At 43.0% G+C, this 25,108-nt stretch overlaps 1 protein-coding gene across 3 annotated transcripts in view; it reads right to left on the reverse strand.

Annotated features, from left to right (window-relative positions):
* AGO2 (argonaute RISC catalytic component 2) overlaps nt 1-23,986 on the reverse strand; it is a 38,456-nt gene extending 14,470 nt beyond the window's left edge. Inside the window, exons 1-10 of one of the 3 annotated variants that reach the window (XM_033155902.1) lie at nt 23,839-23,986; nt 10,315-10,510; nt 7,737-7,857; nt 6,775-6,956; nt 5,518-5,654; nt 5,256-5,390; nt 3,134-3,221; nt 2,298-2,445; nt 1,336-1,455; nt 369-491 (exon numbers count right to left, since the gene is read on the reverse strand). In XM_033155902.1, coding sequence (XP_033011793.1) covers nt 369-491; nt 1,336-1,455; nt 2,298-2,445; nt 3,134-3,221; nt 5,256-5,390; nt 5,518-5,654; nt 6,775-6,956; nt 7,737-7,857; nt 10,315-10,510; nt 23,839-23,881 — 1,293 coding nt within the window. In that variant the 5' untranslated portion in view covers nt 23,882-23,986. Of the gene's footprint in view, nt 1-368; nt 492-1,335; nt 1,456-2,297; nt 2,446-3,133; nt 3,222-5,255; nt 5,391-5,517; nt 5,655-6,774; nt 6,960-7,736; nt 7,858-9,779; nt 9,844-10,314; nt 10,511-23,838 lie in introns of those variants that run through there. The other 2 variants (XM_033155901.1, XM_033155903.1) reach the window with 2 other exon arrangements.
* Nucleotides 23,987-25,108: the final 1,122 nt, after the last annotated feature.

The following is a 25,108-nucleotide window of genomic DNA, read 5'->3' on the forward strand; positions in this document are numbered from 1 at the left end:
AGACTGTCAGGGTAACAGCATCTATTGACAATACATATTTTTCTCTGCCAAATGCTAAAGGGCACCATTTGAGATTGCAAGATCGTCTACGGTATCACTGGAACAACTCAAAGAGAAAAGTATGTGCAAAAGATTCCCCACACTGAAACCTCTCCATTGGGAAGAAATAAAATAGGGGGGGGGGGCAAGAGAGTAACCCACCCTCCTGTACATACTCAGAGTATTCACACAGCAGCATCTGAAAGCCACACACAGTAAAATCTGAAACTGTGGCAAAGTACCGCACTAACCATTATTCAATGTCCTTACATGCAAACCGGGGGGGGGGGGTGATCAATGCAGATCCCACAGGATCTTGGTTTACATACCCTGCCTCCATAGAGAATTGAAGGAGGCTGTAGGACCCGCCCAGTCACATCCGTCATTTCATCTTTCACCATTATTCCAAATTCACGAACAAAAGGGTCAGTATTAAAACTTGCACTTCGCATCTAGAAACGAAAGATAAACCAATGATGAGACAAATCCTTCATTACAACACAATTCAAAACATTGAATTTGTCCAGATATGGCTCAGAAAACGGAGCGGGAATGAGCAGTTTCTGAGAACTGAGACTGAAGGACAGTCTGTTTTTCATCACTTATTGTTCCCTGGCCTTCAGCCCCTCTTACAAGTCTCCCCTTTTCTACCATATTCCTCTCTGTTTGCTAAAAAGTTATCCAGCTCTTTGAAAGTCCAAACCTGGGAGGCAGTGTTGTGTTTAGTAAATGCACCAGACATAGATGATTTATGCTAAGACCAGAATCTGTGCTTCCTTTTTGCACACCATTATACAATTATTATTATTTTTTACTTATGCCCCACCCATCTGGCCAGGCCTCCCCAGTCACTCTGGGCGGCTCCCAACAGGATATTAAAATCACAATAAAAGATCAAGCATAAAAAACTTCCCTAAACAGGGCTGCCTTCAGATGTCTTCTAAAAGTCAGATAATTGTTTATTTCCTTGACATCTGGTGGGAAGGCATTCCACAGGGCGGGTGCCACTACTGAAAAGGTCCTATGCCTGGCTCCCTGTAACCACACTTCTCGCAGTGAGGGAACTGCCAGAAGGCCCCTCGGAGCTGGACCTCAGTATCCGGGCTGAGCGATGGGGGTGGAGACGCTCCTTCTGGTATACTGGGCCGAGGCCGTTTAGGGCTTCAAAGGTCAGCACAAACGCTCTGAATTGTGCTCAGAAACGTACTGGGAGCCAATGAAGGTCTTTCAGGACTGGTGTTATATGGTCAAGCTATACACCAATTCCAGGGACAGAGAAAGTGGAAGAGGACTCACCAGTTTACTAATCTCTTCTTGACGGTCAGGTGCTGATCTAGCAGTTGCTCTTATCATAGTGGAAGTTTGATTGTCTGTCAGCTTCTTTATACACCTCTGTCCTGCCACTATGTTGCATACCTGTACAAAGACCAAACACAAATTAGTTTTTTTAAAAAATATCCAGGGGAATAGACATACTACTCTGTAAAATAGCAAAGAATCTTATGGAACCTTAAAACTAACAAGATAGACAGCGATATGAGGATGTTAGAAACTGTTACTACATTGGGATTTGAATGATATCCCATTGAAGGAACTGGTCAAGTTCAAACCTTTGGCAGTACCAACAAACATGTGATTGGGCCTCAGATAAATCAGATCTAAACAAACAACCCCAAAACATACCTGTACATTGTGCCTTCATGCGGAGCAATCCCCAAAAAGCAAAACAGAGTCCCATTATCTTCTAGGTGTTTACAACCATGCACCACACCAGGTCATTTGAGGGAATAAGAGGCCACTGCACACCCAATACCCCCATCGAGACTACCCCTTCACTTGGCCAATGCCGTAAGATCAGAGCTGGTCTGGATAAAGGAAGCAACTTTCCGCTGAATAGGCTCTATAAGCACTTCTGGCATTGGTTTTATTCCCCCCCTAATATGGACGGAAATAGCAGCCAATAGGAAACAGCTTTTTCTACTCCAGCTGGCCATTAAAGAACTTGTAACTAAGAACTTGTATGTAAGCTTAGATATTTCCTCCTTCCTCCCAATTCAGTGTATGTGTGTGTGATGCCTTTTTCCACTGTAAGCCTGATCTGAAAGTCTTCTTTGGCTAAAGAGCAGGGTTAACATACTTTAAATAAATAAAAATATATCAACCTTTCAACTAAACCACTTCCAACAATGGGGAGGGGGGAACCCTGTTAGAAATATGGAGTAAGGCCGACCCTCCTACACAGAAAAGCAATGACTTGCCTCTAGAGGGAGATATGTGTGTTTCTGCTCCTGTCCAACTTGTAAACATGGAAGATGAGGGTATCGTAAAACCAGCTTGTGCCTATCTTTAAAATATTGAGCTACAGTGCATTCAACGGTCTGTCCACTCTCTTGCTGAAGCGGGAATCTATGGAAAGTCAAATGTGAGGAGAGGAATGCAAGTTAGTGATTTCACAAACTGTCCCACAATGCAACTTCACAGGGGCTCACATCAGCTTCCAGACACTATATAGTCATAATACTTAAAACGCTTTGCCTTTTTCAGCTCCCAGAGACTAAGGGCCTAAAGGAAGCCACAAAAGGCACTGTCACTGTTTCTACAGGCTACATAGGTTCATTGGCCACAGTCAAACCTTGTTATGTTTCTAACAGTTTCAATCACTCTTTGAAGATAAATCACAGCAGTTGTAATTATCCTTAAATCAGAAAACACTACCCAGATAATGTATTCGGCCTCTTTGAATAACAGTTATAATCGAAGCTCCTACCATGTTTTTCACTGAATATCTGAAAGAAGATTTACACAAGCTTCCAACATCAGAATAAAACCTGAAGGAGCAAAATTAAATCAGCCTAGAAGAGTTTGGAACCAAAGGGACATGCAAAGCCTCAAGGAAGCTGCTTTTTCTGGCATTAGAAGAGGCAATATTTAACAAGGGATGTCACCAACTCAAAGTAACTTCTTCAAGTTCTCGATCTTGTCATATATCCATGGAAGGTTTATAGTCAATGAGCATGAAGGAAGGTGCTGCATGAAATAAGTCCAGAGGAAATAACAACTCTAAAGTAATTGCCAAAAAAAAAGCAAATATTACGTTTGGTGACTTGCTGGTCGTCTGGTAACATTGCATACTCGGTATTTTCTCTTCATTTGCCCGCAGTGAGTGATTTCCACCTTCAGACCTAATGATTTAGGAGCATAAGAACTCAGTTTTTTTTCCTAGAAAATTTACTAGTACATATTCGAAAATTAATAGGAGAAATTGTTCCATTTGAAATACCTTTTTTTAAAAAAAAACCAAAGCATGCATTTCAGGAGACTTTATTTAAATAAACATTAACTACATTTTAACAATATGATTATCTTATTTCCAAATTAATGACTTGCGTTAATTTTAGATAGATACTTTATTGTCACTGTACGTAATTGAATGCCATCCCACATTTACAGCCACATATACGCATTTATACATTTATACATTTACAACCACACATACACATACATACCATCCATCACGACTCCCCAAAGATGATATCATTTGATTACAGCATTTAAAATAGTTATAGCTCTTGGATAAAAAACTATTTTTTAGTCTATTCGTTCTTGATTTAATTGTTCTTGTAAGGTTCGCGTGATGGTGCCTCACGAGTAACAGAGCAGGAGCCCAAACAGTCTTTTGCAGTTTTATTGTGCAAACTATTTACAGTGCAGAGCTACAAAAAGCATGTCTGTCTCAGTCGCTGGCAGAATCCAGGAGTGGCCCCTTCCCGCTTCTCCCCCAGCATAAGAACTTCGGCACCCCAAGTCTCCTCCTACCCTCCTTGTGTTTCACCCCTCTGCGCAACTGGGGTGCCGGAAATGGCATATCTCCCTCCTGACTAGCTGGGCGAGGTGAGCGCAGGATCTCAGCAACATCCCCAAGCCCTCTCCCCGCCAGGCTCCCTGTTTGTGGCTCCTGACTAGAAGAGGCGCTGGGGCTCTCAGTGGCATCCCTAAGCCCTCTCCCCGCCAGGCTGGTTCCTCCTCTCTCCTCCCCACTGCAGGTGTGGCGGCTTTCCCCGCTGGAAGAGGTGCTGCTGCTCAATTGGCATTGAGGCTCTCTATATGCTAACGGACCCTTCGTTCCCCTCAGCGGGACAGGTGGCTGTTCCCTGACAGTTCTGTATCTCTTGCCTGAAGGCAACCGTGCAAACAGACTATATCCAGGATGAGATGAATCCTGTAAAATGTTGTTTGCTTTTTTGAGACAATGGGAGCTATATAGTTCGTCCAAAGATGGGAGAGGATGACCAATAATCTTTTGAACTGTGGTTATGACCTTCTGGAGCATTTTCCTGTCGGTGACTGTGCAACTGGCAAACCAAGCACAGATACAGTATGTAAGAATGCTCTCTATGCTGCCTCGATAGACACCAGCAGTCTCTCACTCAAATTGTTCTTCTTTAAAAGTCTGAGGAAATAAAGTCGCTGCTGGGCCTTCTTTACCAGAGCAATGGTATTAGCGTTCCAGGTCATACCCTGCTCGATAGTAACACCCAGAAACTTGAATACAGCCAGCCTCTCCACCTGGTTCCCACCAATATACAAGGACTCAATGTCCACTTTTTTTTTTCCTGTAGTCCAGGGAAAAAATGTAATGTTCAGCTTAATGTAAGCTGAGCGAAAGATAATCACTAAATAACTTGAGTGTGTTGGGCTGCTGGGGCTCACTGATCCTTTACTAGCGCCTGGCACTTTAAGTAGGCCCCAATCCACACCAACAGGCAATGACCACATTTGGACACTGCCTGGAGACACCACCTGGAGCACTCTCCTTTTGCTTCCTGCCAGCAGGGAAGGAGCCCAGCTGTTGTGCCTTAATAATGTTTCAAAACAAAGCCCTCCACACATGCTTAAGCAGGAATGAAAACTAAATATGCTTTTATAGAACTGGGTCATAACATTCATACATGCAGAAGCCCACAGGAATTACAAATCTTGGGGGAAATCAAGTCCATTTAAAATATGCATCAATCAAAACCAGTTTGGTCGACAGCAAGAATGTTGATCTCCTTAGAGTCCTAGTTTAAATTCCTTCCAATCTGAATGACCAATTCATTAACAACCAACCACATTCTACTGCACAATTGAAGACAATTTACTATAAAGTAGCCTTCTGAAACTCTCAATATTTGTTCCACACAGACAATCATGTTTGTTTCCTTCAACTTCCTTACCTTTAATTTCTTTGGTAAACTTAACCCTTTGGGAATCTGTCAGAGGTTTCTGTTGTTCTTCAATACTTTTGAAATCCAAAACTTCACATACGAACTCAATTACAGGTTGTGCCTTGTAAAATGCTGTTGCAGATACTAAAAATCAAAAGGAAATATACAGGAAATGAATGACACACCAATTTCACAGATCTAAGAAGCCTGACTAAAAAGCACTTTCAGGCACCATAAACAAATGCAAATGGAGAAGTGACACAAAGCATACCATCAATGTTAAGCATCATTTTCCACAGTGAAGGCCTGACTGACTGATGGAATCCAAACCAAACTTCTCTGCCGCCACCCAAGGGATTAGAGCACCCTTCTGATGCAGTAAAAAAGGAACGTCCCACAGGAGTGTACCTACAAGAGAAAGTGAATATATTATTCAGTGGGGGGAAATGGGGAGGGGGATCTGTATTATTTCAAACACATCCCCGGTCCAAATACACTAGTGTGAAACTAGGGTTTAACATGCCATGCACATTGGGCCATTGGACAATATTATTGGTAAATAATACTGTTCAATGGCCCTATGTGCATGACATGTTAAACCATGGTTTAAAAACTATCTATGGTTTATGGTGAATGAGCAGCATGCTGTCACCTGCTGCTCAAAAGCTTATGCGGGGCTCCTCCCCCAGTCCTGCTGCCATCACACCACAAACCAAATAAGCTTTCAATGTTATCCAAGCCTGGGTTCATGATTTGTCCCTTCAGCCCCCACCCCGTGCTGTGAACAATAAGCCAAGAACAAACCTTAGTTCCCACTTGTGGTATGTTTGGAGAGAAACAAGTTACAAGACCATGTTCGGACAGCATAAAAACGCAGACACTGGCTTGTTTCATCTGAGCCACAGTAGCAGGACCACGTGGGCGAGGAGCATCGCAGAAGCTTTTAAGCAGCCTGCCCTAGCACACCACTTATGCTGCTCACTCACGTTAATCCAGTTTGGTGTCTAATATGATATGCAAACTACGCCAGTATCTGGCAAGGTCCATGGGATCTCATTAGAATCTCTGTAACCATCTTTGGAACACAGATTTATTTTTATGCAACAATAAAAAGCATTATGGTTGAAAGAAGAAAGGCATGGATAAATGGGAGAAAGGAAGAGTGCAGCAAAACAGAAAAAGGGCCATCCCACAGAAAAAGAGAGAAAGAAAGGTAAACAACTGCCAGTCCTAAATCCCTGAATCTTTTGTCCTCATTTCAACATCTGCCTTCAAAAGTTCCATTTAATTCCAGTTGATGAGCAGCTTCCAATTTGCAGGAGTTTTGCATGCACACCTGCCTCTTCGATTCACATGAATAGTAAAGTGTGCGTCTGCACACACGCGCACACACACACACACACACACACAGTGTGCACTAGAGCTCACATCAAGACATTGTTGATGTAGATGCTAAATCCCCACGTGTAATTTTGTTTAGATCCAGCACTAAAACTTCCCTAAAGACCTATATTAACATTTCCCTTACCTCATGGAAGGCAAGTGCCTCATTACTACATCCAGTGCCTGAATTGTTTCAAAAGGAACACTTGGAAGACGACCAGAGAGAGCATCATGTAAAGCCTGCAGACTCACACCTGACATCCACTTTATTGCCACCTTAAATATTCTGTCCTTCCCTTCTCCCGGCAATGTGACCTCCAATTCCACCTGCAACATTTGGAAACCACAACAAGATGATTCTTTCTGTTTAAGCACACACTTTATCAGAATGGTCAAAGGGAAGCGAACACTTCCGTATAGTGAACGTTCATTGACAACAACACACAAAAAGACCCCGCAATTAAAAATTTACTTAGATGTCTACTCCACACATGACTCAAGTGCAGTAATACATTTAAATAACAAAATAAAAACAGAGCAGCAGGGTGGGGGGGGAATTATGTAAGCCAAGAAAAAATACATCACTGAAAATCCTCAGCAAATTAAAAGGTTTTCCAAGTGCCAGGGAAAGACACCGGGCTCAGTAACAGGAGAGCCTCCCTGAAGAGTTGGGATGCCACAACTTAAAAGACTCTTTCTTGGATTTCCACCAGCCTAACTTCTGAAAAGGGTCTCAAAATATTCAGAAATAATTATGCAGGATAATTTTTATTTTCTCCACGTTGGATCATTATTTATTACTTATACCCTGCCCACCTGACTGGGTTGCCCCAGCCGCTTTGCATGGCTTCCAAATCCAACAGCACAGGTGACACATGTGGTAAGGGTTTTCTTGGAAAACCCCACTGAAGCACTTCCCATTACATGAGCAATACTGAAATCCTGGTAGGATGAGTTACTGATGAACTTACAAAAGCCCTACAGATTTTATAACCTGCATCTTATCACTGAAGCCTTGACACATGGGAAGCATGCAGCTCTGTCAAAATAATGAAATCATACACGGAACATATGGAATCATAGTTAAAGCTGGCATTAAATACTTACTTTATCTCTCCCTATTGGAAGTGGTATAGCTGTATAGAGGTTTTTTCTTCCATCAAACACTGGCTTGCGCTCCCCAAATATCTGTCCTTTAAAGTGCTGGACCATGTGTTCAACTATTTCTCTGGAAATATTGTTCAAAGTGTTAAAATAGACATCCATCAATGTTTATTAGTTATAGCTTTATAAAAGGATGAAAATTTGATTCAAACATCTGCTGAAACCCATTCAAGTCGTCCTCTATTATTATGTACAGATCACTTGCACCTTACTTGTGGATTATATTCCGGGAATGGTTCATAAATCCAAAATTGTATATAGTCAATAGAATCCCTTGAAACCACCCACATGTGAGCAATCTCACCTTCTGGAGCTGGTGCACCTAATGGATCTCACCCCACCAGCAAGGCGAAGTACTTTAAAGCTCTCTGCCTTGCTTACTTGGGTCTGGGAGGCTCCTGCAAGAAAGCTCCCCAGAGCCCAGCCAGTAAGCAAGGCAGAGACCTTAAAAGCTATTTCTGTGCTGGGGGGGACCCTGTGCAAAGGGAGCTTCTAAGTTCTCCACCTACCGTGCATTTAATTTATGTGATTTCAACCGGCTGTTGTAAAGTTGAAATCACATATGTTGAATGAATGTAAGTTGTGAGTTGATTGACTATACGGTATCTCTGGAGCATTCGGAGCAATCCATTCATTGACAGACGGGGTGGGGAGGAGAGACTGTCTTGCCCAGAAGTTCATGGCAAAGGCAAGATTGAATCAAGTTTTTTCTGCTTCAGAGCTCAGTCCTGATTAAAGTTGATGTTAGGCAGGAAAGAAAAGCTTACTCATAAAGCATTCCTTGCAACCAACTCCACTTTAAACCATGCCCTTAGCCACAACACATGCAACGTTAATAGCTATCAGAGCAGAACCCATGTGTTCCATGCTGGATACCATAAAGATGTCAGGTTAGCCACAATATGAAGCCAGCTAAGATTTCTTAGCTTTTTGCTATGCTCCCAACATCACTGGGAGAGGCAGCATGCAAATGCTACTTCTACTCCTCCATAACATCTGAATCAAGATATGCAGTGAAAAGTGATGTCTGAATGCAGTGGTGGACTGGATGAGGGCCAATAAATTTGCTTGCACTCTATGTGGGGCTGCCTTTGGAAGCTCCAGCTGGTGCAGAGTGAAGCAACCAAACTGCTGATAGAGGCATCTGGTCAAGAACACGTGACACCATATTTTAAAAAGCTGCAATGACTGCGCATTCACCTCCGAGCCAGGTTCAAGGTTCTTGTATTAATTTACAAAGCCCTGAACCACTTAGGTCCAGGGCAGCCCAGGGATCGCCTGAACCCTGATATCCCAGTTCAACCACAGAGATAATCTGCAGGAGCATAATTGGTCATTCCCCAAGTTGACAAGGCTCACTTGAAAACAAGAAACCGAGCTCCCTGGCAACCCCATCACATTAACCTTTGCAGGAAAGTCCTTCAATTCTCTATTCAAAAGCGAAACATGGATAGGAGATAGCTATGCTGCTACTGAGTTTCATGCTTCCAGCTTTGTTAAAACAGAAACATATGCAATACCATTTGTGTATATGTTAACCACAGCGTGCATGTTAGTGGCAAAAGCAAAGTAATCAGTTAATCCACCAAAGAACTCTCAGATAATAGAGACAGAAGATGTGGAACACTGCCTTAATGAATAAAATTATGGCCTATAAATATCAGTTGGAAGGAATATTCCACCTTTCCACTTATTGTAGTGGTTAAGGCAGACAACAAAATTCAAATAATAATTTTAAAAAATCACATTTGCCTCCACTGAGAGGTAGGAAACTGAGTAGTGCTAACATGAAAGAATCTGTCCTGATTTACACCAACTTTGGGTAATTCAGATATCAGCATAAAGAGCAGATGTTATCCTATACATAAGCCCAGTCACTATGCTTTGTAAAGAAAAAAACATCTAAAAGACCCAGGAACCTACACATATCTTCATCTGTCATTTTCTTGTTAACAGGCAATCTGATGGAGACATGTAATCTCTTACCTGCTGTTATATATAGTTTCTCCAAAGTCCTTTTATACCATCAGACAAATGAGTTCACTTCCCCCTGCCAGTAGGTGAAGACAGGAAAACAAGCAGTTGGTAACATCACCTCTCCACTTAAGAGGCTTGATATCAAACTACAGTACCAACCAGTAAGCAAGCAGATCAGTACTGGTTGAAGGAGATCAACTGCAGTGAAATTGGTGAGATAGGACCTGCCATATCATTGATACCCATCAAACGCTAAAAGTTTTAAATAAACACAGTACCACCGAACACAGCATAGGGAGAAAAAAATATATTTTAGGATGGTATAAAAAGATTTGGAGAAACTGATTTTGTTTTTATAAGAGGAGCTCCTCTTAAGTGCAAGCAGAACAGAAGCACCACTTTTTCTGGTTTACAGCAAGTATACCACTAATACCATCCCAAAGAGAAATAGTTCAGCATCGAAGTTTACCGAATGTATCCTTAAAAAAAAAAAATGAAGGAAGTGAAATGTCCAAAGCTGAAGAGAAAGAAAAGTGGGATGTACCTGTTAACTCTTCTAGGGCACTTCTCTGGCTTTATATCCAATTCATAATGGTAGATGTCAATTTTTGGAATGTCCATTTCAAAAAAGTTGGCTTGCAGTTTGATTGATCTCCCTGAAGTACCAAAATCAGGTCGAGGGGGAGGTTTAAATGCATATGCCTGTATCGGAGGTGCCATAGGCGGAGGCGTTGCAAGTACTAGAAAGGAGGGAAAGGCACAGTGAGTAATGCAAATTCCGTAAATGCAATTCTCTGTAACATATATTCCATTTCCATCTCTTTGTCACTAATAGCAAGGTAACAAATGGCAATAAACTAAAGCAGAAGAATAATCAAAGTTATCCGGTGAGCTTTCCGACTGTTTGTAGCAACAATCACTCTTTCAATACAGCAATATAAATGGCTGCAGTCCAAGTATCATTTTAGCAATCCAAAGTACTTTCTCTTAAAACCAGCTTAGTAACAAGGATTTTAATGCTAGCCAAGAACACACTCTAGTGAGCAGCTGTAGAGCACAGCAAAGAGAAAGAATGGTCCACAGCAACCCATCAAAACTGGATTGCATTGCACTGGCATGCAAGTAAACAGGATTAACGACTGAAATGCAGGAATTCTGGTTCTGTTTTTGAATCACATGTCTAGTTATTACTCTGCTCAGTTTTTTCATTATATTGGTGTAATATACAATACATGCTTAACTCAACAGCTGTAAAACAATGCTACTTATCAAAACACAGATTCAGCATATAGATTTATAATAACCAACCAACAAGAAAGGGGGAAATTTAATAGCTTTAATATATTTTACTATAGAGCACACATATACTTTTAAATCAGGAAGTCAGGAAATATAACTGATTTTAATCTGTGCAGGTAAAAAAAAGATCCACTGATGTCACTGTAACATCCGGTGATTGACAGGTGGGTGTCTCCACCCATTTGTCAGGCTTGGCCCACAGGAGTTGGGGGAGGGAGGAGATAATGATCTGGCCTACTAGCCTGATCTAGTTCCCCACCCTTTGTCTAAGATCTACACAACACTAAAAGCAATCACTACACACAACTGTACTATTAGTATCCTGTATTAAGTAGTTATTTATTACCATATCCTACTGTACTTCCTATACAGTGTTTATATTCTCCTGAGTACAGCAGAATACTTCCCATTCTAGAATAATAGTGGTTTTTTCCTTGAAATAAGTAACTACTAGTTTTTTTATTACATCTTTCTCCATCTCCACTATTTTCTAAATCTCACTATACTTCTGCTTTAGAGTGATCAAAGCCACAGTCATTTGCAATCTCCCCTGGGGCACCCAAGGCCACCAGTTGGGTCTGCCAGATCCCTAGCAACCCTTCCCACTCCTCATATGGGGACCAATAGTTCTCATGTCATGGGGACATGCATAGCCTTGGTAACAGGGAAGAGAACTGGCGCTGTGCTTTATCTATTTGTCAATCTCAAGCTTTTCTCAAGGAGAGCAAATGGAAAATGTTTTTCAAGACAAAACTAAAGGAGCATTTGCCCATCGCCACATAAAAGTGCTTTACTTTATTTCTATTTTTGAATCACGTCCCATGAAACACCCTAAAGCGATTAACAACAAAATGCAGATTTAAAAAACAGAAAAAGCTGGATTGTACAACAAGATTAGAGAACATGTTGTCTAGATGCACAAAAGTTTTTGAATGTCATGAGAAAACTCTTGATTTATGCCTGGTACAATCAGTAATTAAGTCTGTAACTGTAACAATTGTTTTGCAAATGAAGCCTGAGACTTTCAAATAACAATACCAACTTCAACAGCTCTTCTCAAATAACAATACCAACTTCAACAGCTCTGCTCAGACAGAGAAAGGACTTCAAGTGTGTATGATACTACTGATCTCACACACACACACACACACTCTTTTACATCTGCAGCCCCCTCTCAAATACTGGGGACATAGTCACTACTTCCTTTTTTGATAATGTGAAAGTATTTTAGTAGGAAGGACAACCGCCAAACAAGTCAAATGGAAGTGTGGTCATTTTGGTCCCAGTTCACTGGATAAGTCCCAAGATGAATGTATTATGCTCAATTATGCTGCCAATATTGTGTGTGTGTGTGTGTGTGTGTATTTCCTATTTTAAATTACCAGTGGATGGTGCTTTTAGTGCTGTTTAGAGAAATAATTGCTCCCTGATCTCTTGCTCTTGAAACTAGCAATGTAGTCTGCTAGCTTTAATACACAAAGATCCTCATTCATTTGGATCCTAAATGTGTCAAATGACTAAAATTGCTGTTTTTATTATTAATTCGCTCTTTCAGTGGAAAAAACAGCACAAAATAAAACATATTAAATGTATCTCCAAGTTTATGAAAATTTAAGTTGCTGGAAATACAGGCTGCTGCAGTGTTCATATAAAAGTTCCTAGTTTTATTCACCTCAAATAAGCTGGAGTTACTGTAAAGAAAAGTAAGTTTTAGTTTTCAAATTTCTTCTGCAGAGTATCATATAGAGTCAGCTCTCTAACATTCTTCTGTTTCAAGCTGATAGACAAAGGCGGGGAAATAACGTGAAATGTTCAGTCCAAGATAAGAAGCACTTCCAATATACTGGCAACTTTTAAGACATCCTTAAAGCTGAGTAAAACTGGCTTTGGTAGACCTTGGTGTTCCAAAAATATTATTAAAATCTGTTGTACTGTACTTGTAAGACATGACCATTGAAAATAATATTTAGCGTGCATGCTTAGATGGCACTGCCAAAGTTCTGAAACGGACTGGAACATTACCACCTAAGTCTCCAAAACCATTTGAACAAAGAGCTATTTGATTTGGGGGGTCGATACAAAGCAATCCTACACTTACACTGCCACCATGACACCAGCAGAATGGTTATTATAGAGTCAATATGCCACACAAAGATATTCTCAAGGCATCCCTGGAAACTCTGCCAGTGCCCACCCATCAGGGACAGTGCCCATAAAAATGCTCATAGGCCACAGAGGAAGCAAAGGAAACAGACCTTCAGCACTCTCACCACACTTACAACATTCAAGTTGGTGTGGCAAAATCCCCCTGCTTTATCAGCCCCAGTGACACAGCCAGCAATGACCCTGCCACTGCCAGCAATAACCCTGCTATTGCCAGCTCCCAGCTCAAATCTCTTCATGCTGCTCACAATCACTGTTTTATGAACACAACGAAGGAGAGAAAAGAGAACCCAGACAACATAGCACGCTAAAGATACCTGCCATCATTTCTGACTGTGCCACTGGGGCCAATAGAGTGAATGGAGGGGGTGTTGTGGCAACCTCTAGCAATATATGTGCAGCTCAGGCAAATCTGTGTGAAAGGGGCATATTCCTGCTATCATGAGTTCATCAGAACCATGTGCAGGCAGCCCCGACTAGCACAGTTCCACTATGCGCTGTGACAGTGTTTCTGAAGGCTACCCTAGTGCATTTGGGGATCTTCCTCCCCCCAAAAAGCTCAACAACTTTGGTCAATCCAACTGGTAGATCACTGCCAGGTTTTGTTTTGTTTTGTTTTTTAGTGGGAGTAGATCACAGTCTCTTGGGAGTTAGACATGCTTGTTCTACAGCAATCTTAACTCTGAAGGGCTGCTTGCAGTCTGTATACAATACTGAGGTACATGGACCTGTCATACGACTTCCTATAAGGCAGCTGACTTATTTTAAGGCAGTACTACTTCAAACCACAGGATAATTAAATATATTCCTTCTGCTCAAAGAAAACTTGTATATTATGGAGTCAGCCAAGCTAAAGCTTTTCATATAAGAATTTATTTATACACAGACAACTAGATGTCAGTGAGAAGAGATCTAGCCTAGGCTTCTCCCTAATCTGCTAGTTTCCCAAGGCCTTCTCTATACACACCCCTGCAGCCTGAAGCAATATGGTGTGGCAACAATTTTATTACAGGAGTCCTCTGTTGTATGTGTGAACTAGGCCTAAAATGTCTTAAATTATTCAAGCTTTGTTTTAGCTTCACAGAGAGAAGACGCCAAATAAATTTAAGTGGATCGATCAACAGGAAAATGTTGCAGTCAGATGTCATATTAGGTCAACAAGAGCATTCATTGCAACAGCCATTTTTGTTTCTATAAACCAGGGGTGGAAAACCTGTGACCTGTGGCTCTCCAGATGTTGCTGAGAATACAACTCCCATCATTCCTGACCAGTGGTCATGCTGGCTGGGGCTAATTGGGGCTGAGAGCTCAATAACATCTGAAAGCCACATGTTCATCCCCTCTGCTATAAACAAACAATTATGATATCAGACACATGTGTTCAAACTAGCATTTACCATACAGAAAAGAATATGGATTGGATTCAAACTAAGTTTAGTTAAACTTCAGTCCTAATGAAATCAGTGGGACAAATTAACCATGATGACATAACTGGAGTCAGTTGAATTCAACAGAGAGTAAGTGGTTGGATCTAGAATTAGTTCCAAAGGTGGTACTCAAACTACATAAATACATCAAAAATTAAATATCTATCCTAACTACATGGAACAGCTTGCTTTTTAGAAAAATACTGAGGGTGGCAATTAGTTTTCCCACCCTTTGCAAGATTTTAAGAGAGAAATAGATGGTGTTTTAGTAATCTCTTTGTCTTTGTTAGACCAGGTAGCACAAAAACAAGCTGTTGGGATCAGCCTCCATTAATTAATCAAAAAGTGGAAATATCCAAAGCCTGGGAGAAACTTGTACACATCTCCCCACATGCAACCGGGAGCCAGAAGTGACAAGTGACATCAACAGCAGCCCAGGTGAGCAAATCCCACCCTGTGTAGGACTCCAACATCTGGCTGCTTTCATTTCATCCAAGTCCTGCCATGGCCCAGAAACTGGAACAGGAGTGGCAGCTGGAACAGCTGAGGATGGGACAGTGGATTGTATACACCTTTTCCTCCCCCTTTACTGTGCCTCTTGCATATGCTGCCAGAAGCTGCAAGAGAAATCAACAGCAGCCTGAGTAAGGAAGCCCAACACAGTGAGGAACTAAACTGATGACTGAGCTACTGTATATTAAATGCATTGAAAGCTGCCTTCACAACTTTGGTTAAAGACTGTGGTATAAATATACCGGTATCTATGCACATGGAAATCTATCTATCTATCTAAGTTACAACTTTGTATATTATACAGCTTTTTATATTATACAAAGCAATACTGAAAACCCCATTAATCTAGAGCAGGCATAGGCAAACTCGGCTCTCCAGATGTTTTTGGGACTACAACTCCCACCACCCCTGACTACTGGTCCTGTTAGCTAGGGATGATGGGAGTTGTAGTCCAAAAACATCTGGAGGGCCGAGTTTGCCTATGCCTGATCTTGAGATTCAACCTCATCCACCTTTATCAATCTGCTGGTAAGGGCCAACATACCATTTAAAACCTGACCTTCAAATAGCATAGTATAGATGTCTTAATGTATTCTTTTCTTTTCCGGTTTTAATGTATGTTATGTGTTTTTCTTTTTGTAATTTCCTTTGGATTTTCTGTGGCAAAAAGCAACCAATAAATTGAATAATAATAATCTCTTTTTTCAAAAAAAAAAGTGTCATTTTTATTATAATTGTTGTAAATGACATTTAAGTGGCATATAAATAAATTGCTTTCATTTTTTAAATGGTCATTGAATAATTTTTATATTTGCAGTACAAGCAGAGCTTGTGTGGGGGTTATATTCCTGTGGTGACTTCCCGTTTGTGGAATGCCCTCCCCAGGAAGACTTGCCTGGCACCTTCATTACATATCTTTAGGTGCCAAGCTAAAACATTCCTCTTCTCCCAGGCTTTTGCCAAATTAAACTATCTATGGCCTTAAACGCCTCCCCCCCCCTCTCTCTCTGTGTGAGTGAATGAGTGTGTAAGGGTTACTGTTTTTGTTTGCTACTATGGTGCGTATTTTTGCGTTGTTATATTGTAAACCACCCTGTGATCCTTGGAAGAAAGGTGGTATGGAAGTTTAATTAAGAATAAGAATGATTTTCTCTCAACTAAGCTAGGGGTAGGGAACCCCTGTGGACTGGATCTGACCCACAGCCTAACCTGATCCAGCTTGCTGCCTCAGGAGGGTACCTGTAAGTGGTTCTTTGCTTTTCATGCAGAGCAGTGGGACGGCTACACGTTCCCTTGGCTGGCACTAGCTGGAGGGAGGGAGGAACAGAAGAGAACAAGGAAGATGTTCTTTGTTTTTGTTTTTTCACCAGGGCAGCTGGCTCCTCTTCTTGGGCGACACTTGCTTAAGTGAGGAAAGGAAAATCAAATGGACAAGCAAGTGCCATAGGAGCAAAGCAGAAAGCTTCCTTCACTTTAAGGCACCCAAGGGAAACTGAGGTGAAGTGTAACTTTTTGCCACACTTTAGGAGACACTGGAACCTGACTCTCAACTCATGCAACTATCACTACACATCAATGGGTTGAGGGAATGGAAGGAAAGAGAATGGGGGGGGGGGTGCCTTTCCATCAATATGTGGCTCCGCTTCCATTCACTGGGGTGTGGAGCTGTCATACAGTGGTACAGCACATAGTTTATACGCAAAAGGTCCCAAGCTCAATGCATAGCATCTCCGTGGAAAGAGTCCTATCTGAAATCCTAGAGCAGTGTTTTTCAACCTTTTTTGGGCAAAGGCACACTTGTTTCATGAAAAAAATCACAAGGCACACCACCATTAGAAAATGTTAAAAAAAATAACTCTGTGCCTATATTGACTATATATAAAGTAATTCTCTTGAATAGGAATCAAATAAACACAATTTTTCCCACGGCACACCAGGCAACATCTCGCGGCACACTAGTGTGCCGCGGAACAGTGGTTGAAAAACACTGTCCTAGAGAGCCACTGCCAGTCAATTTTGACAGCGTTGAGCTAGGACCATCACTAGTCCAACATGATGAGAGGTAAAGTATAAGGCAGCACCCTATGTTACATTGTCAGTGCCAGCCCCGCCCAATATTGGCTTCAACTCCTTCCCTCCTCTGAATCTTCCCACTGCTCAAGGACCCTTCTAAGTTAAAAAAAAAAAGTTACCCATCCCTAACCTAAGACACTGGCCTAAGTAATTATTTGAACCAAGACTATGTTCTGATGGAGAACATTTAGGAAAAAATGGTAGGATCTATTTCTTTCATGTGATTTGGGTGTACTGCATGTTTTAACGTGGCACAAAAAATCTATTAGTTCTCTCCAACTATAATTCAGGCAACACAGAGAAGTAAAAAGTGCACTTTTTAAACATAATCAAACTCTCAGCATGTAAACTACTGAAAACCATTTCTCAGATTTCTTTTAAATCTTTACGGAAGGAAAAATGTGACACACACCATTTCAAGCATCTACAGCATGGGCATAAATTAATCTTATTTCCAAATTAAACTTTTAATTACACAAAACCAAGAACACACAAGTAAACATGCTTTACTGGATTTCAATCCAGCCACCACTTCAAAACACACATTTCTCTCTCACACACCATTTAATGGGTTCATTTACAGGTAGGTAGCCATGTTGGTCTGCCATAGTCAAAACAAAATAAAAAATAAAAAAATTCCTTCCAGTAGCACCTTGGAGACCAACTAAGTTTGTTCTTGGTATGAGCTTTCGTGTGCATGCACGAATCTGAAGAAGTGTGCATGCACACGAAAGCTCATACCAAGAACAAACTTAGTTGGTCTCTAAGGTGCTACTGGAATGAATTTTTTTTTTAATTTCATTTAATGGGTTGTTAACTGCTGTGGTGTAACTAAAGACATTGTGTACAAAATCAATACAGATACTTTATGGTAAGCAACGTCCACAAAGTTCGGCTTCAGTTCTGGAGAACTCAAAACCTTATGCTCAAAGGCAATTGATTCAATAAAAAGGTACTACGTAAAATATTTCAGATCTTGCATGCTACAAGTTAGGATTTAAGTCCTGAAAACACAAAACAAGCATATTGGGTAGAATGTAAAGTCATGTAGTTGTTGAATTCCTCAACTAGGAATTATATTTGGGCTTCCACTGTAACTTGCTGGAACATTTCCCCCTAAGGGGATAAGGGCAGTCCTTCTGGATAATATCAAGAATTCCAACAAAGCAAAGGGATGAAAGTAACAGCCCTCCTGTGCTGCTGCCCCACAACAGCTAACATTCAGCAGTCTCTGAACCCAGAAGGGCTAGATGCCTGCCAATCTAAAAATAACTAATAGTGTTATGTCTCAATAAAGATGCACAAAATGAAGAATTAGTTTACCACTCACTAAACACAATTATGAGGGATGCGGGTGGCGCTGTGGGTTAAACCACAGAGCCTAGGGCTTGCCGATCAGAAGGTCGGCGGTTCGAATCCCCACGACAGGGTGAACTCCCGTTGCTCGGTCCCAGCTCCTGCCCACCTAGCTGTTTAAAATCACGTCACTGGTAAACAGTGTTTCTGTGCGCTGCTCTGGTTCGCCAGAAGCGGCTTTGTCATGCTGGCCAATGACCCGGAAGCTGTACGCTGGCTCCCTCAGCCAGTAACGTGAGATGAGTGCTGCAACCCCAGAGTCGGACACGACTGGACCTTTAGGGTCAGGGGTCCCTTTACCTTTACCTTTAAACACAATTATGCTGGGCCCATTGCATATATGCTACTGGGAAGCACCTGTGCCATGAAGAACAAGTATGAAGGAAAAATACCGGTACTTTCAGGCAGTACAATCAACCTTGCTTAGTATCAGGATAACTAACTTGGGCAGGCAGGCTGATTCTGAAAATCACCTATACATCACACTTCACTTATTCCTATTACTGTTAAACATTAATTCAGTAACAACAGCATGCAAACTACTATATAGCTGATCAGAAGAAACACAATTCCTTTACAGAAGCCTTGCCATCTTCATTAGGCAGGCAAGACAGTATTCATTTATTTAATGTATTTATATTCCACCTTTCTCCCGACCAGGGGTGAAGAAGTGTCAACTGAGATATTGGTAAGATCCCACTGTATGTATCTAAACACTATTAAAGACAGCAGAGAGGGCAAAGTCACTACTGCTGTGTGTTTACACTTTACAACTCTATGGGCAATGTCAGATGACTTCCAGGAATTAAAAATAAATCTAACACTTTACACCTGTAGTACAATCAATGTTAGAAACTGAGCTATGAAAGCTAGGAGCTAAATGGCACCTTAAACTTAGGTTATGGGTGCAACAATGGAATGTTTAGGTGCGCTTTTTAAAGAAAAATACAAAGTTGAAAATGAATAAACTGCAGCTAAAATATTATGTTCATTTTTCACATGATCTAGTCCTTCCCCTGTCCACACCCTAATATTCTTAAGAGGGTCTCTTCTCCAATCTACAGAGAGTAGCTGGAAGCGGGGAGGCAGGAAAAGGTCCTCCTTTCCTTCCACTCTGCAGTTTTAATCTGAAATCTTAGGTGCAGTACTGCACCGTGAGCTCAGAAACTGCTCGTGCTAATGAAATTCTGTCGCAAATGTAAATGGGAGTTTCGAACACTGGATACAATACACCCTACCCCCCAACACACACACACACACACACACTATGGAGTATCTTTACTAAGGACAGGCAAGGAGCTGGATGTTTTTAAATCAGCAATGCTGGAGGAGTGGGGTATGTGGCTAAGAACTGCTGCCAGAAAAGAAAAGTAGCTTTGCTCATGTTTGCCACCTATTTTTAAAGGGCAAGTTAAGTGTTTAACTTTGCATGATGGACTGATAGGTGCTACAGAAATATGCTCAGCCTCTGCAGAATGTTCTAAGAAGCAAAGCAAACTTCTACAATTTTCACAAAACAGCACACACATTTCAGGAAGGGAGACACACTCCTCATTAGAAATAGTGCCAACAGCATCCAAGGAGTGTCCACAGAATTATAGACTTGGCACAGCTAGAGCGCACCCTGGACTGACTAATAGCTATGTTTTCCTAGCAACAAGCATCAGGTTTGAGAGCAGAGGAAAATGCAACTTCCTCACAAGCAGTTATTAGAAGGTAAATATCTGATCTGATCTGATGCAATAACTATACAACTTAATGCACTTTTAACATGCTACCTGTCTGGAAACCCCAGGTAACATGCCATAAGTGAGATGCCCAGGAACATCTCAAATACAGTGGTACCTCGGTTTAAGAACAGCCCTGTTTACGAACTATTCTGTTTAAGAACTCCGCAAAACCAGAAGTCGTGTCCCAGTTTGAGAATTTTACCTCGGTCTAAGAATGGAAGCCGAATGGTGGAAGGGCACCGGCGGTGGGAAGCTTCATTAGGGAAAGTGCACACCGGTTTTGGTTTAAGAACAGACTTCCGGAACGGATTAAGTTCGTAAACTGAGGTACCACTGTATGCTGATTCAAAACAAGGAGAGTAAAATAACAAAAAGTGATTTTAGACCAGATAAACTCTGTGAAACCCTAGCTAGTAATATGTTTAAAGGGCCGCCAGAGAGGTTAAACTGCTTAAATTGCTAATTTTTTACTATATGGAGTACAGTATATAAAAACAAGAAAACAATGGAACAGCAACTGAGCTCAGTACAGTACTGTACATTTCATTGATCCAACACATCATAGGAGCAAAGGGAGCTAGTTTGTTGCAAACATATCCAGGAGCAGCACATCTTCAGACTCCCGAGCTGTTTGTCTTTATGCTTGCTTTCTGTTCAGTAAAAAAGGCATGGATGCAACATGCGTGCTGTTGTGGCACTATTTTTTGGACCAGACCTGTGGCACACTTGCCAGACAAGTTTACCAGCACTTCCATACATTCTTATTTTGGGCAGTTGTTTCAACAAGACAAACATTTGGTACAGAAGGAATAAATAAAATCCCTAATTTCACCTCTTCAACTTTAATGCTGGATTGCCTGTGTACAACAGAATGTAACTTGCACAACACATACAAATTATACAGTACTGTATAGTAACTACAGTGCCCATCAGTACACAGAGATATTTCCAGTTTGGTCCAGCAGTGAAAATGTTCTCAATCTGAGGGTTGCACTACAGCTCCATATTATGAGAAGGGGCACAAAAATGGTTAGGTCACTCTGACAACCAAAAATGGACCCCTAACATAAGGGGGGGTATCTTCCTCCCTATTCTGGCAGGTTCTGGATCCAGAAGGGATACTGCATGGACATAATGAGAATGGGGTAGTGGTGTCAGTTAACCCCTTATCAGTAAACTTGGAAGTGTGAGTAAACTTGTAACCATACCTGGACACTGAATCAGAAGCGCAACATTTGGTGTGCAGTTGGCAGCAAAATGCTATGGAGGCATATGAGAAATGGGGTGTGCATATGTGTCTGTGTGCGATATATTATTGTGTTTATATCCCATCCTTCCTCCAAGAAGCTCAGAGCAGCATACGTAACATCCCACTCCTCACAACTATAAGAACCTGTGTTGTGTAGAGGTTAGTGTGGGGCCAGGATTCAAATCCCCATGCAGCCATGAGACTCACCAAGTGATCTTGGCCCAGTAACTATTGTCTTAACCTAACCTACTGTACAAAACAGCTGTAAAGAAAATGTGGAGCTGAAGAACCATGTACATCACCTTGGGTACCTGAAGGAAAGGCAGGATATAAATATAATGCATGAATATCTGTATGCGAGGATGAATGGCACAAGGTTGGTCAGCTTCATGCCTGAGTGGGGATTTGAACCTGCGTCTCCCTAATCCAGCACATCACAATAACCCAAATGCATATATGCATTTGCACACACACGTGTAACGGTATGTGTGTGTGTGTGTGTGTGTGTGTGCATACACAAAAACATACATTTATAATGTATATAGTGATATATAGATACATACACACACACACACACACACACATTCCCACAAGTACAGTATCTTGTTGGTCACTGTGAGAACAGGATGCTGGACTAGATGACCCACCAGCCTGATCCAGCAGGGCTCTTCTTATGCTCCTTATATATGTGTGCATAAATAGAATCATAGAATCGTAGAGCTGCAAGGCACCCCAGGGTCATCTAGTCCAACCCCCTGCAATGCAGGAATAAAAGGTGGGCATTATATATCTGATGCTGCATACGCATACAAAAATAGAGTCCACGGTGGTCCTGCTTTAGCACCAGCGGGCCTCTTGGATGGCAGCTAATGGAGCATAACAGCAGTACTGTAGTAGATTGAACTCTTTTCACATCCAGCCCAGGCAAAGAAACTCCTGCCATCATCTCCCCTACCTAGACCAGTGTTTTTCAACCTTTTTTGGGCAAGGGCACACTTGTTTTATGAAAAAAAATCACGAGGCACACCACCATTAGAAAATGTTAAAAAATTTAACTCTGTGCCTATATTGACTATATATAAAGTAATTCTCTTGAATAGGAATCAAATAAACACAATTTTTCCCACGGCACACCAGGCAACATCTCACGGCAAACTAGTGTGCCGCTGAACAGTGGTTGAAAAACACTGACCTAGACCCTGCCTGCCCCATCACCCACCCCATCTTTCTGGCAATGCCCATTGATCGGCTTCACTCTCTTAAAACTGCAAACCGGCCAGGGTGCAACCTACAACAGAGAAAGGCAACCACAACACGGCGAGGGCAGCCACTGCCAAAACACAAATGAGGCAGCCATACAATACACACACACAGGCGTGCCCCCCTCTTTTATTTATTTTTCCACCTCCCTCCCCGAACCCTCCGCGCAGCCAGGGGCCCTGATGCTTCGCGACCACCCAACACGACCCCCCCATCAGGGGGTCTTCTCAGGCTGCGCTGTCGCGACGAGGCTGCCCATCCCTCTCTCGCAACTCGGCCTCGCAACCAGTCTATGGGGGGGAGGGGTTGTGCGTGTATGTGTGTTTTTCAGTTTAAAAAATCAATTGCAGGGGAAACTGAGGGGGGGGGGGAGAGACCCGAACTGCAAGTCTGCGTGCAAGTGGTTTTTATTACTTTTTTTAAAAAGGGCCTCGGGAAGCGCAGCGGCTCCTTCATCTCCTCTTCCCCCCCCCCCCCAGGTAAAAAAGCGGGCAAGAGGAGCCTTTAAAAACTCTTCTCTCTCGACCCGCAACCGACACCCTCCCGCTGCTGCTGCTGCCGCCCTCCTCCTCCTCTTTCCGGGTCTCGCCCAGGCAGCTGGCGGAGGAGGAGGAGGAGAGCCGGCAGCGAGGGAGGGAGGGAGGCCGGTCGGCTGAGGCGAGACCGGCGGCGGCGGCCGCGCCGAGGGGAACGCACCGAGCGCCCCCTCACAGAGCCCGGCCGCGCGAGAGGGAGCGCGCGCACCTCCCTCCCTCCCCCCTCCCTCCCGAGAGACCGTTGGCGGCGCCTCGTGCGCCTCCTTCGCTGCTGCTTCTCCTCTCTCTTTTCTCCTCACAAAACCCGGTTCCCGCCTCAGCGCTGCCCACCCATTTAATTTTTATTTTGGGTGGCGGGGGAACGGGGGGGGGGGGGAGAGAGGAAGAAGCGCCGCCTTTCTCTCCGATCCCTCGTGGAACTGGCGGGGTTTTGGGGGATAGAAGAAGCAGCAGCTCACTCACCGGGTCCCGCGGCGACGGGGGCCGCTCCCCCCGCCGTGTACATGGCGGCGGCCCTCGGGCGGGCGGCGTGGCGCCCTTTTCTTCTTCTTCTTCTGTGAGGAGAGCAGCGGCGACGGGCGGGGAGGGGGGAGGCGAGGCGGCAGGGAAAATAATAATAACAGTAATAATAATGGTGACGGTGATAATGAAATAAAATTAAAGCCCGCCTTCTCCTCCTCCTCTTCTTCCTCCTCCTCCTCCTCCCTCGTCGGCTGGAGCTCCGCTGCCGAGGCCCCCCCGCCAAACTCCGGCGCCAGGCACGATGATGGTGGCTTTGCTGAGGGCGGAGGGAGCCGAGCTGAAGCGAGGCGGGCAGGGCCCGAGAGGAGGAGCCGGCGGAGGCCGCGGCGGAGGGCGGAGCCGGCGGAGGCCGCGGACGAGGGGGGAGAGGAGGAGGCCGCGGCGGCGGCGAAGCCAGACGCTCCGCCCCGTCAGGCGCCGGCCCTCCTCCGCTCCCGGCTTTCGTTTCCTCCCCTCACGCAGCGGCGGTGGCGGCCCCGTTGCCTCAGATGCCCCCGTCGCACCGTGTGCCTCGCCGCCTCACGTAGCACTTTTCAACTTAAAAAAACAAAAAAACACCACACACAGAAGCCAAAATCTTTTTTTTTTCCCCCAAGAAGAGCAGGCGCTGGAATGTTTTTGAAGCGAGAAAACAAGAAGAGTGTATGAGAGGAGGGGGAGTTGCGAGTGTGCGCGTACTTTTTAAAAATCGCCTCACGCTATATACATTACAGTTTCGGGTTCGTCAAAAAGCCCCACAAAGACTCCAGCTCAGTGGTTCTCAAAACTTTTTTTTTTTCCTCTCTCGGGTACCGTTTCGGAATAAAAATGTGCTCGCGCCTCCGCAATTTTTTTCATTGACAAGAAAGTAAAACGGAAAGGAGCGACACATGGCAGTGCTTGATTTAAGGACATAAAAACACCACTGCTTTGCAATACGACCACGAGACATCCAGAAAATATAAAACGATGCGGCTACTTAAGAGCATTCCCAAAATATAATATTGATTGTCCTTGAACCTTCCCGCCACACACACAGCACCCTTTGACAACCCAACTGGAACACGAGTCTCTTTCATGAGGGTGGGGAGAGACCCTAAATGGCAGCAGTTCAGCAATGGTCACATCCAGAAAGCCACTGTATAGTAACCTAGTTTTCAGACATGACACAAGCTCTTCTTGCTGGGAGTTAAAGAAACGAAGATGTCGAAGAGAAAAAAGTTGTTGCTGG

The sequence above is a fragment of the Lacerta agilis genome, chromosome 7 (assembly GCF_009819535.1).
Source record: "Lacerta agilis isolate rLacAgi1 chromosome 7, rLacAgi1.pri, whole genome shotgun sequence".
Classification (NCBI taxonomy): domain Eukaryota; kingdom Metazoa; phylum Chordata; class Lepidosauria; order Squamata; family Lacertidae; genus Lacerta; species Lacerta agilis.